The sequence below is a fragment of the Ciona robusta genome, chromosome 2 (genome assembly GCF_009617815.1).
Source record: "Ciona robusta chromosome 2, ASM961781v2".
Classification (NCBI taxonomy): Eukaryota; Metazoa; Chordata; class Ascidiacea; order Phlebobranchia; family Cionidae; genus Ciona; species Ciona robusta.
Genome location: NC_143236.1, coordinates 4243575 through 4256460, shown reverse-complemented (window position 1 = coordinate 4256460; position 12886 = coordinate 4243575). Strand labels below are relative to the sequence as shown.

At 33.4% G+C, this 12886-nt stretch overlaps 1 protein-coding gene across 5 annotated transcripts in view; it reads right to left on the bottom strand.

Moving 5' to 3' along the window:
- LOC149740327 (E3 ubiquitin-protein ligase UBR5-like) overlaps positions 1-12886 on the bottom strand; it is a 29572-nt gene that overhangs the window by 13814 nt on the left and 2872 nt on the right. For 4 of the 5 annotated variants that reach the window (XM_089873254.1, XM_089873257.1, XM_089873253.1 and 1 more), the window contains exons 7-30: positions 12291-12454; positions 11891-11970; positions 11343-11483; positions 10860-11058; positions 10656-10753; positions 9970-10135; positions 9634-9664; positions 9316-9481; positions 8770-8934; positions 8002-8164; positions 7456-7553; positions 7094-7242; positions 6524-6665; positions 5852-6026; positions 5303-5480; positions 5135-5228; positions 4562-4691; positions 3984-4167; positions 3273-3400; positions 2403-2560; positions 1802-1893; positions 1318-1489; positions 931-1088; positions 351-526 (exon numbers count right to left, since the gene is read on the bottom strand). In XM_089873254.1, the coding sequence (XP_089729380.1) occupies positions 351-526; positions 931-1088; positions 1318-1489; positions 1802-1893; positions 2403-2560; positions 3273-3400; positions 3984-4167; positions 4562-4691; positions 5135-5228; positions 5303-5480; positions 5852-6026; positions 6524-6665; positions 7094-7242; positions 7456-7553; positions 8002-8164; positions 8770-8934; positions 9316-9481; positions 9634-9664; positions 9970-10135; positions 10656-10753; positions 10860-11058; positions 11343-11483; positions 11891-11970; positions 12291-12454 (3407 nt within the window). The remainder of the gene's footprint in view (positions 1-350; positions 527-930; positions 1089-1317; positions 1490-1801; positions 1894-2402; positions 2561-3272; positions 3401-3983; positions 4168-4561; positions 4692-5134; positions 5229-5302; positions 5481-5851; positions 6027-6523; positions 6666-7093; positions 7243-7455; positions 7554-8001; positions 8165-8769; positions 8935-9315; positions 9482-9633; positions 9665-9969; positions 10136-10655; positions 10754-10859; positions 11059-11342; positions 11484-11890; positions 11971-12290; positions 12455-12886) is intronic. The other variant, XM_089873255.1, reaches the window with a different exon arrangement.

Genomic DNA, 12886 nt, shown 5'->3' with positions numbered 1-12886 from the left:
AAAAGAAAGAATGAAAAGGAATAATCTAAATAATACAGATAATTGCATTAATATATATTTTAAACAATAATAGTCTAGTGTGTATGACATTATTATACAACATGAAATAACAGTTTGCAATAATGGACTCTGGCTAAAAACCAAGAACACAGACATGTAGCGCTATACAACTCCATAAGTTAAGCATAACAAACTAACTATTTCAGGCTGATTTTTTTGTAAAATCTATAGTTTAAGCAAATATCATGATATTGCAAAACAACTTGAAATTTTGAAATTTTTGAACAAAGAAATTTTAAACTTTAAAAACAAATAAATGTACAATTTTTTTGTCCTAATTTTAATCTTACCTGTCTGATTATCCAGAATCTTCTCATCTTCAGGAAGAAGATAAAATGTTCCTCGATCTTCAGATGTTTGGGAGCTCATGCACTGGTTGTCACGACGACTGTCACAACCACTGAGGATGAGAGACCGAAGTGATTTCCAATCATCCAGCAACAGAAGAAGAGCTCCCTGGCAAAACCTGAATAAAATTGGGAAGATTAAAGTGAATGAAATAATTTTGACTTGCTTACAAAAAAATAAGGATTCAAAATTAGGAAAATTAGGAAATTTCTGCATTAAAAGCATAAAATTTACCTAAAAATCATGAGCACTTTGGTAACCACAACTCTAATTTAAAGACTTTATAGACAGGAGCAGGTGAGGCTTTTAAGTCTGATATTCTGGTCTAGTGTTATTTAAGTTATTACATTAACCAAACTTATATTCGGCTAACAATTTTAAAACCTCTTTACACACAAAAAAATTGACAATCAACCTTATATAATACCTATGGTACACTGAGATAATGGGCCAAATCTGGCCTAAGTTCCAGGCTACTTGACATGGACCCCACTTATACAGATTATAGAACATAATACTCACTGTGGCGGTCGTAAATCATGTTCAGGCCAATCCTGGTCCTGCTGAGGTGACTTTGCGTGGGAAACCCTGGTTCTGGAGGTTGACAAAGTGATCCGAGCTGATCTGTTTGGAGGTCGATACTGACCGTGTTCTTGAAGTTGTCTTGCTATCGTTTGTATCTGAGAAAAATGTTGATTGCAAAAAAGGTCGATTGCCAAAAAATGTTGATTGCCAGAAAATGTCAATTGCGAAAATTTTGGTCGATTTAATAATTTTTTTTCGGGCAATTCAAATAACATTTAATTAAAAATCCATATTTAAAAACATCACATGTAGCGTAAAACATAAAAAAAACTTGGTTAAAAAATTTAAGACTTGCATTTTAAATAAAAAATCGCAAACTCTTACCAGAAATTGCATAATATGCTGTCCTGATGAATCTGGTTTTTCGTATAACTTTGTGGTGTATATTAATGTCCTTAGTAAAGCTGTACGCTCAGTATTATCACCAGCAACCAGAGATTTACAAGCACATTTCTCCCAACAGTCGCAATATGCTGTTGGATTCGTACGTTTCAACCTAGAGTAAAAAAAATTTTTTAGAATCATGCGGATCCTAGTTTTAAAACAGTAACGCTTTATTAAAAATGCACTTTGGTTGAAAAAGAGCGGTTTAACATAGATATTTGACAGCAACACAGAATACTTTTGTGTCGTGTGTATAATATTATAGCAATTACTTTAAAAAACCAACAGCCATGTTTATTTTTGGTAATAAATAATTTGAAATGAACAAATCTTTGTTAAATGTTAATGCTTGTCAAAAGTAGATGGACCGCAATGTCAGGATTATTAACAAGATAAGAGTAACACATATCCATAACCAACTCACTTGCAGTCGTGTCCTTTGTGGCAGACCCTCGCACATTCAGTGCAACAACACAGACTTTCGGTTAATCCACAAGTCAAGCATTCAAATATATCCTGCAAAGTAAATTATAAATATAAAACAAATATAAACTACCTGGACCACAATCTTTCAAAGGGGCGGCAAAACATGCCACAAAAAAATTAGTAGCATTTGCTAAACTTTTGCAAAACTTAAAAAAAAATCAAAAAGGCATTTGCGTAAAAATGTTCTAAAAAGAAATTGGCAGCATTTGCTTTTTTATTTTGTTGATTTCTGTTTATTAGACAAAAAAATGTGAAACAGCAATCTGGATTTGTGGAACTTTTCTAAGTAAGAGTGTGACAACAGTTGAAAAAAGTTAACAAGCATTACACCAATGAAACTTACTAAAACAATAAAACTTTTGACATAAATACACCACTAGCTTCAGTAACCATTTTACTTTACCCAATTTTGTAACCACCCTTTGTATATTTATTCGTTGTAAAATATTTCAACTGTAATTCATTAAACCCTGATGTGTGACTTTACACAGCGTACATCAAACCAAAACACAATCAAAACATTTATATTCATTTATTACCTGGTTAATGTGCTGAATACCGGTCCAAGTGAAACTGCAAGTATCATTACAACATAACATGTATAATGGATTATCATCAGGGTGGGAACCAGCAGGATAAAGCATCGGCATCAGGTTGTTTATGTCATCATCATTCAATGTCTCAATCATTGGCTTTTCTGTGTACAAAACTTGATGCTTAGTATATTGAATGAATGAAACTTGCTTTATTGTAGCCTTGGCAAAAAACGAAGGTCATTACAACACAGGTGTTTATACACCACGTGCCAGCTTACGAGTTACCGTGTAAGCAACTTTGTGGGTAATTATATTTTTTTTTATATATGGGTGATAATTTGGACAGCCAATTAGTGACCACTGGGTTGAAGCAACTGCCATTAAATGTCTTGCCAAAGAACACATACCCCCACAATGGTAGCTGCGGCACCTTGGACCCATTACCTCTGGGTTACAGGTAGGGGCGCTAACTACTTTGCGATTACACCAGATATTAGTATGCATAGGGTTTCAAATTTTAGTTGAGTGTATGTTGTTAGTGAGTCAGTCTATCAAAGTTAAGAATGTGTCTGACATATATTTATTAGAAAATATCTTTGGTTCTAAAACAACATTTTAATGGTTTTGGATTAAGTTCTAAAGCGGTAGTCTAAGGGGAACGTAAGGTTCAAAAAAGGCTACAATGTATGACTGACTGTCCTATTAGCTAACCAAACATGCTTTCTTGAAAAAGAAGTGGTGCTTAGGGACATATAAATGCTAAAGTCATTTTGAACTTGAGTAAGATGCATTCATTATTCATATGATCTGAACTGCAGTAACATTCATTCTTATAGGTAATGCATAGATTAAGATTATATCTTGCGATCTTACCTTTTTTATCGTTTGTTTCATCTGATGCATCCTTAGCAATATCAAGAGCAGCTTGGAACAAAACTTGAGCAGCTGTGTAAGCACGATGGGCAACTGCAAACATGAAGGGAGTATATCCGGATGCATCTCTGTTAAGAGGCAAGATGGTACATTGTTAATATAAGAGAAATTAACATTATATATATAACCAATATCAACAGTGAAATATGTATGATTCCTAGTTTGTCCAATACCTGTAAAACATACATATGAATACAATACACACACCCGTATACAAACACTTTTATATTCTTTGTGAGTGAGGTCCTTGTCAAGGACGTGGAATTTAATCCAGATTTGGCTCCTTAGGATTTAGGCCAGATTTGGTTCATTATATACATACATACACACACACATAATAATAGTTGAATCGCCATAAGGCTATATTTTTGTGTTAATTTATGATAAAATTGTGTGAATCAGGTGCTGCATCAGATTTATCCAGGTTTAAATGGTTATCTAGTGTTTTGTATCCAAGAAAGCTAAAAATACATAAAATTGAACAAAAGTGTAGTACTTTAAAAAATGACGCAAATAAAAGGTAAAATTCCCTATCCATGGTGTGCAGTTTGTGAAACGTCATTAAACACAGAGCTTTAGTTAGGAGAAGTGTGATGGTTATTAACTATGGTTTCAGGCTAAAAATACAGGTTATTGGGTAAAATTATTTACTTAAGTGTAAGCAGAGTTTTGATGAAAGGTTGAAGTGACTTTGATTTGCAGAGAAGCTTCAGGATGGCAACCGCGTCTCCTCTTGTTCCACGATCCCGCATCTCGGATGAGAACTCACTCCAGGAAGATTTGCTCTTTCCCGCATCGGATGTTGACAGATTCATCCCTTCACTTTGATCACCATCTGTATTAGGAATAGGAAATTGAGTAAGTGATTTTTAGACTAGGTTGTATGATGGAACTTCCATCAATGAGAGGGTCCATGGCGAAACATAATTGGTATAAGTCACACATAAGCTGCTTTATACGGGTCAGACTTATTGAGCATGCTATGGAACAACAGATTGGACCCAAAGTTGCCCAACTACCCTAAATACTACATAGTTATAATTGTGCAAACAATTAACAGGTAAATGAACGTTTCATTGTCAAATAAAATTGTTGTTCCTATTGCTTGATTACTTGTTTTAATAATCACATTAAATATAATCACACAGAAAGTGAATGTAATCGACATTTGACTAAAATGATCACAACAAAATTTAGCACGAGTAATATACTAGAAGTTCATGTCTCACCCTTATTATCAGCAACAGACTTCCAGTATGAGGGTAACTCAGGGGGCCACGTTAATACGGGGCTCTGTGGGGGGCTAACCTCTGGGTTTACCAATTCACCCAACAATCCATGAGCACGAGAATAAAAATCCTGCAGAATTCAAAAATATTAAAATTTTAATTTTTTTTTAACAATAATAAATTACAAGCCGATAGAATAAGATAGCTTAAGTCAATGCTTCGCAGTAGGATTCAGCATATCACACAGTCAAAAAAGTGTGGTCTGCCAGGGCAATTTGTCATTTGCATCAGGGCATGAATCGATTTGACCCAAGCATATAAAAATTTTACGGCAAACCTAATTTAAAAGCATTTTATATTCAGTATTCCAACAATTGAGGTAGATATGAGATTGGTTGTTTGTGTATATAAGTATGTTGCTGCAATGCGCCAAATCTGACTGACATCCTATGTCCCATTGAAATGCAGTACATTGGCATGCACCATATAACAAGATAAGTAAATAAAATCACACCTATATTCAGTAGAATGAGACATGTGAAAAAATTATTGCAAGTTATTTGTTGAAGTTACCATGAAAGTGTTGAGTGAGGAGAATTGTCGGCCAGATGAATCACTCGACCCCGGTTGACCTTCATCTGACCTTTGTTCACCTGATTGACCCCCGCTGTAGTAAAATAAATTGTAAATGAATAAAATAAAGTATATTAAGATAATAAGGGAGTATCCTTTTGAGTTTACCTAGCTGGCCTTTGAGCAGGGCGAGGAACCGGTTCAGACTGGTTGCGACTGGATTGTGGAGATGAACGGTTAACCAAAGAGATTGCATTTGCAATCGCATTCACTGCTTCCATGCGATCATCATTCGACATGTACATACTACCACTAGGTGTCTCTCTTGAGCTTGACGGCTCAGGGCCTGCAAAATTAGGTTTCGTTCAAAAAGTTTTATTATATTTAACTTTTATTAAGCTCCTTTTAAAAGATAACCTCTCATCTAAACCACCTAAGTTCTCTATTCTCTCCAGCCACTGATTAGACTAAATTTAATTTTCTTGATTTTAACAGAGCTGCAGGTCTTTAATGTACCACGTATAATGTATGTATGACTTATAGATCTTAATGTGTCATATCCTATCCCTAATGTAAAGTGTAAATTAAAATATTTCAATTCAGCCAAGAAGTCTACAGAATGGTGTAACAAATTGTCCCCAAACTGAAAAAATTATTTAACAATTGACATAAATCAAAATGACTGACAAATAAATTGGAAAACTTAAACATATTTACATCTCATACCTCTGGTGGTTGGTGAAGTATCCGGGAATTTAACGGGAGGTTTGGGGGATCTGGTTTTCCTCTCTTTTTCATCCGCTTTCTGCTCCTTATTTGATGAAGGGATTGTCATCTCAATACACATGTGGAGTAAGTTACGCTGGCCATCACATTTCTCCTCACATAAGCTCTGTGTTTAATGACATTTTACAAACTGCACACCAGGGATGAGACATTAATTTCTATTTGCATTATTTTTTAAACTGTCAATGGTTGTTTCCGCATTGATTTTCTAGTAACCTTGCTGGAACGAGCACATAAATATTGAATAAAATGGTTATTTTTTAAACCATCAGCTTACGGCAAACTTTTGTCTTTTTGGAGAATTCAGATTAAGACATCGTAAAATGATTCCCCAAAAATGCTATTTTACGCTTTGTGCATATTTTAATATTAAAAAGTAGGCATTACAGAGTTATCGAAAAAATGCTTACAATATACAGCCCATAGTGCAATTGATGAGTATTTATATTAAAACAATTTAGAACTATTCTAAGATAAGATAAGTATTTCCAAACATCTAGATATTTTTAGTTGAAAATTTTTAAAAACCCCCAAAATCAGATGCAAACTAAAAATGATAACATTTTGTTTGGAAAAAATATATAAAAAAAAACTTAAAAAAACCTGGTTGAATACATGGATCCACCCTTGCGCTTGGTTGGACTCAACACTTGATATTAGAGATTCAAATGCGACACGATCTCGTCGTAATACAAGTGGCATCAATACATGGTTGCGGAAAGCAAGAACAGTTACAGCATGCATCCTGTGGGAAAATTTACTCGGAAGTTAAAATCGTTTTTTTTTTCAGATAGAGAGCTAAAACTTTGGGTTAGAGAATACACTGTGTCTGACATTTAATTTGACTGCTTTGCCGAATCCTACTGCTAACCCGTTGACTTATACTATCTTCTGTAAGAGTATACACTGTGTCAAACATGTTTCAGTAATATACCGACCCATAAAGCAAAAAAATAAAATAAAAATAGACCCATAAAAGAAATGAAAATATTTGGGAATAGACTTTTAATCCTTTTAGTTGTTTATTGCTTACACATTAAGGGATAAATGAGATTCCCATTGAAGGAAATACAAATATATCAGAAAAAAACACATTTCCACAAATTTACTTTCCAGATCTACCAAGCTGGTACCTTCAGTTTCCAAACACTTTATTACTCCTACTTTACTTACTTGTTGCTTCCATTTTCCGAATGAACACCCATGCCTGAAGCAAAGAGAGGTGGGATGTCGGCCCATATTGGGTCTTTGATTCCACCATTTTCGTCCCCCAACAGCGGGTATACCATGGAATTGTAATCGACTAATAGCGATGGGTACTCCTTCAAGAAATAGTTTAAAATGTTTTATTTTCATATTTTTTAAAAAGTTATTTGAAAATAGTGTTTTTTTCATACTGTTCAAAAAGATTATTTAAAAATAGTTTTTTTTTCATATTTTTTTGTAAGGTTATTTGAATATTCTTTTTCTTCATTTTTTTTGTAAGAATATTTAAAAATAGTGTTTTTTCATATTGTTTTTGTAAAAGTAGGTACCTGTCCTTTATTGAGCAACTTGCAGGATTTGGTTTTGTTTGGTTTCTGTGTTGGTCCTGGTAGACTTGACATACCAGGAGGCAGTTCAGCACCAGTAGCTGTGAATATTAATTGATACGAGTAATTCATTAGTAATCACATGCACCGTTTGTTTCATAAATTAATATACTAGGTACAATAAAAAACTAAACTCAAAACTAATAAAAAAAAACTTATATTAATAAAAATTATCTAATATATATATAAATTATATTTTTTTATAAAAAATATAAATATAAAAATAACTAAAAAACATTTTTTATATATTTATAAACTAACATTGCTTTGGCCATACAGTACATTACTGAGGCTGCACATTGAAGTGAACTTGTTTTTTTTATAATTTTCACAACTATTAAATATTAATTGCAAAAAGTTATATATATATATTGAAATGTGTAATGTTAAAGTAAAAATACCGTGATAAAAATAATGAAGTACAAACGAAAGCGACTGTGTTTAAAAAACAATCAAAACATGGTTTTAAAATAGAAAACGGTTACTTACGTAAAAAGGAATCAATTTTAGTTGGAAATCTACGGCGACTTGTAACTTTTCCTGAGGTCAAACTAAGATGAATACATCCAAGATTATTGTTCATCTTGTTTGCCACAGCTGTTATGCCTGTCTCCATAGCACTGATGCAATGCAACTTTAGTTGGGGATCGCACTGTTAATGTAGTTTAATAGGGAAGTTTTGGATACAAAATTTAACTATACTAATATATAGTACTGAGGGCAAGATGGGACATCTTTAGAACTAAATATCCCGATCGTGTTTTAAACAATTACCACGGTCGGTGGGGATCACGAGGATACGGTTTTGTAATTCTTTAAATGTTCTTTGGTTACTATCAAATGGAATGAGAAAATAAAAATGAAAAGGTCTCCCATCTTTTCCCCACCCTACTGTACTATGTACAAGAACCAGTGGTAAATAAGATGTGTACATAAGATAATATTAATTGGGAGTGTCATTTAAATATTGTTCTAACTAACACTAGGTTTACAGTAATCGGATAACTCTTGTAAAATCCCATGTTGCTTGGTAAGGTTGTGACAGCGAACTTTGCCCATATAGCATAAAAACTAGCAGTTGTTGCAATAAGATTTAAAAAAAATAATAGTCCTTAGAATTTTTTTATATTTTTTGATTGATTTTGTAATTGTTAGAAATTGAGTCTAACTAGCAATTGTACCAATGCGATTCAGAAAAAAAAACTATTTTTAAACATTTTTATATTTTGTGATTGATTTTATTAGAGGTTGTGTTACCTGCAACTTTCGGGGTGTTTTCTGTAAACAGTCGAGCATCCTTGGTGCTTGTGTTTTCACGATCACGACATCATCTTTGTGAAGCAGACGACATGATTGCAGTGAGGAATCACGGTTGCCAGGGTTATCTGATGAAAAGTTGATGGCAACTATGTTCCCATCCACCTTAAAATAAAAATCAAACAGAATATAAAAAAGAGATTCCAAAAATGAAAAAAAAAATCAAAAATTCAGAAAAAAGAAAAAAAATCAGAAAATGTAAAATAATTCAGAAATTCAAAAAATAATAAAAAAATCAGAATTCAATAAAAATAAAATCATAAAACCAGCATTTTAATAGCAAGTTGGTAGAAACTTTATCTTAACTGCGACTAGCATTTATGCTGAACAGCAATACACAGAATAAAATAGAATCACCATATATGTTAATATGTTACCTTCCAGCCCTATATTTTTTGGGTGCTTTCAAAGCAGGCAGATATTATATTTAAATACATCAAATAAATATACGTTTTAAAAAATATTTCTTACTATACAAACTTTTACCTTCTCCACTTTACCAATAGGAACAGATTTAACATCTTCCACAAAAACAACTTCTCTCAAATCCCATTGCTCCGTATTCTCCTCTTCCTTATTCTCTTCTTTATCCACAGAGCTCTCTCTTTTTCTCTTTCCTGGTTTGCAAGAATCCAACAAACTCGTCTCAGATCTAAAAGGAAAGAAAAAAATGGATTTAACAACAAAACATACACTAAAGGTATTTAATATTATTGTATCTATAATAAAACCTTCACAATTCAAATTAATAGACATATAAACGGTTTTTAATAAAAATGATAAGAATTTCATACAACAACTTACTTGGGCTCAAGCTGCTTTTCATTTTCTTTTTCTGAGAATAATATAAAATTGTATATATTTTAGTAACAATAGAAATGGCATGCCACACCCCACAAATAAATTAAACAAAACCTAGTTAAAAAAAATAATTTGAAGTCAAGAAAATTCTCAATAAAAATAAAACATAGTGTACTCTTCTCTGGCAAGTAAGTTTTTTAGTATATCATTTTAAAATTCATTCTGTTTGCCAGAATGGCATTATGAGTACCTAAAAATAACACTTTATGCATGGTAGCAACATGAACAAACTAAAGTAGATTTATAAATAAATGAACTTTAAACACTACACTTGTTTACCTTGCTGTGAACTGCTGAGTATTTTAAACGAGCATTTTTTCTCAAGACTCCACACGACTTCAAGTAATCGGCCAACTCTTGGTTCACCACTTGAAGTGTTGATAGCAATGGACCCAGCATGATAGGATGGTAAGCTACGTAGACATACTTGGCTTCCAACTGATATCTGCGGGTTAGAATTGATGGATACAAGGTTTGTTATGACTGACAGTGAACTTGTAATCAGATAAATGATATATATAGTTTCTATGGTTAAAGAACTGATCTTCTGAGAAAAAAATGGGAGATTTTATAAAATTTGTTATCTGCCATGCTACAGTACTTGGGCAGGGTTAAGTTTCGCAAAATAATGTGTAAAAATAAAATATATTACGTCTGGACCTGGTAGCAACAGCAGCAGAGTATAATTCACTTTTAGGGATTTAGCCCCGATTTAACTCATTACTCCACCACCCAGGAAAGTTCGTTTGAGTCTTTGGTGCAAACGATGCCAGGACACAAATTAGGTATTGGACAAATGGCGCTAAATGGCAAATTATTTGTGTGCAAACATCATTTTTTGTGTGACACGTTTACAGGTGAATATCAGGGCTAAACAGTGCAGTGCTTTTGCAACCTTAATTATGGCACGGATAATAACATGAGTAATTTGAATAAAACAATTGTACAAAAGTTGCATAAATCACCTCAGATTTCTCAGTGTTTTGCAGCAAATTGTTTTGCGATTTTTCCAGCAGTTTTTTTCTCTGACTAAATGGCAGAATACCCCACCAGTATACACGACCTAAAATAAATAAAGAAATGGCTTTCAAACTGTAACTAAATGTTTGCAAACTGTTCTTATAAAAACACATTTATTTGAAATTTTACAAGCTAAAACAAAATCTTACCAGCTTCAGTAAGAACAGCAGAGTAAAGCGGGCAAATACAGAGAGATTTAACTTTTTCGTTTCTCAACGAATCCGATGGCTGCCGAGGACTCTCCAGTGACCCTGTGTGGGCGCATACGGTCTCGTCCATCCAAGTAGCAACAGCGCCACCTTCTGTTACAACGGAGGCTCGAATCGAACTGGTAGCAAGAAATGAAATCTGGAAAAAAATGTGATTTTATTGCATTTTTTTTAAACTGTGTGTGGTAATGGTATGCTGTTTTATTAATACACTAAACATATTGACCAAAAGTGTTTAAAACAATTGATTCTATCACCATGTGACTATGTGAGTGAAGACCTTGTCGTGGACATGGGATTCAGGCCAGAATTGACCTGTGACCTCAAAAATCTAAACAAGTTTTACTTAGCTTTAATAATTCATACAATGCTTTAACAAATCCTATCATATCTGCAATAAAAATTCCAATTCAAATGACAAACCTTGTCGTCCCCAAGTTCGAGAAACTCCGTCCTTGGATGAAAGTTAGTTTCATGATACGGTTTCTCACTTGACCATTTCCACTGACGTAGACAACCCTCAAGGTCTACACCAGTAAGCTCACTATGCATTGCTCCAATCAACTGCAGATATTGTAAAAAAGTGTTTTGCATTTTATTTATTGGTAAAAAAAGTATTTTTTTAGTAAAAAGTATTTTACTAAATATTTTTCAAACCATTAAGTATTGTCCTACTTTAAGGTTTTTAAATTTGTTAAAACGTTTTCTATTATTATATATTATATATATATATTATATAGGTTTTTAGATTATAAAGTGTTTTAGTACATATTTTTCAATTTTTGGACCATAATAACATTAATGTTTAGGTATATGCTACTGTACAACAGAGCTTTCTAAACTGGAGGTCGCGTAAACTATTTCAGGGGTCACCGAGACTTCGAAAGGGGTTTGGGGAAAAATAGTTTGGGAAGCCAGCGAAGCTTTGTGCCACACAATGGTGTAACTAACACCAGCCATGTTCAACTTACTTTAAACTTGACTGGTTCGTCCCCATCCATCCACCACTCGATGTCACTACCGAGCGTTAATCCAGAATCAACACTTGACCCTACAACATGTGATAATATAAATAAAGCATAGGTTTTTTACTTTTTTCTGTGAGGCTGACAATTCAGGTCACCCATAAGTGACTACTCAGTTGAAGCAACTGTTAAGTGTCTTGCCCAAGAACAAAACATAAACAATTGTAAAAGAACGGTATCCGATCCAGAATCCATTGGTTATGATGCGAGTGATTTAGCACTGAGCCACGACAGAGAACCATTATAACCACAATCAAGCACAAGTTTTCCCTCAGACATGTAATGGTACATCAAAGGTCTTAGGTTGTAAGAGATTTTGAAAAGATTTTAATGACATTTAACTTACCAGGTATTGGTTTTGTTTGAGGTTTTGAAGCTTGAGCTGAATCGGAGTTCTTGGCTTCCGACCAATTCGAGCTTCCTTGTTTGCTGCTCTCTTCATCTGGCTCTTCTTTATCAGCATTACGATCACTTGAACCTCCCAATCCACGCTGCTGGGTTGAGGTGCGACTTAAAAGTAGAAAAGTGTTATTTCAACATTTCATACAGAATTCCCCAATCAGCGTTGTGCTTGTGCTTTTTTGTTATTTTTATATGTTACTAAATTCAAAGCACACTTTCTAGTAGCTTGTGTGTAACCTGGAAGACATAGTATGAAACTATTGTAATAGAAAATGGGTTCGTGAAACAATACATTAAAAAATCGCAACCTCATAAATGAATATGAAAATCAGCTTTATAATATTAAATATATACAACATATATATGAAATATCCTTAAAATAAATGTATTTAAAACATTAAAATTTCATAAAACGACCTGCATGGGAAAGCGAAAAGTTATTACCCAACTCTAAATAAAATGCTAGAACAGGCGTTTTACAATTGCAATATAGCAGCAACAGTTTATATATAAGGATAAGAATTTGCATTAGAATTAAAA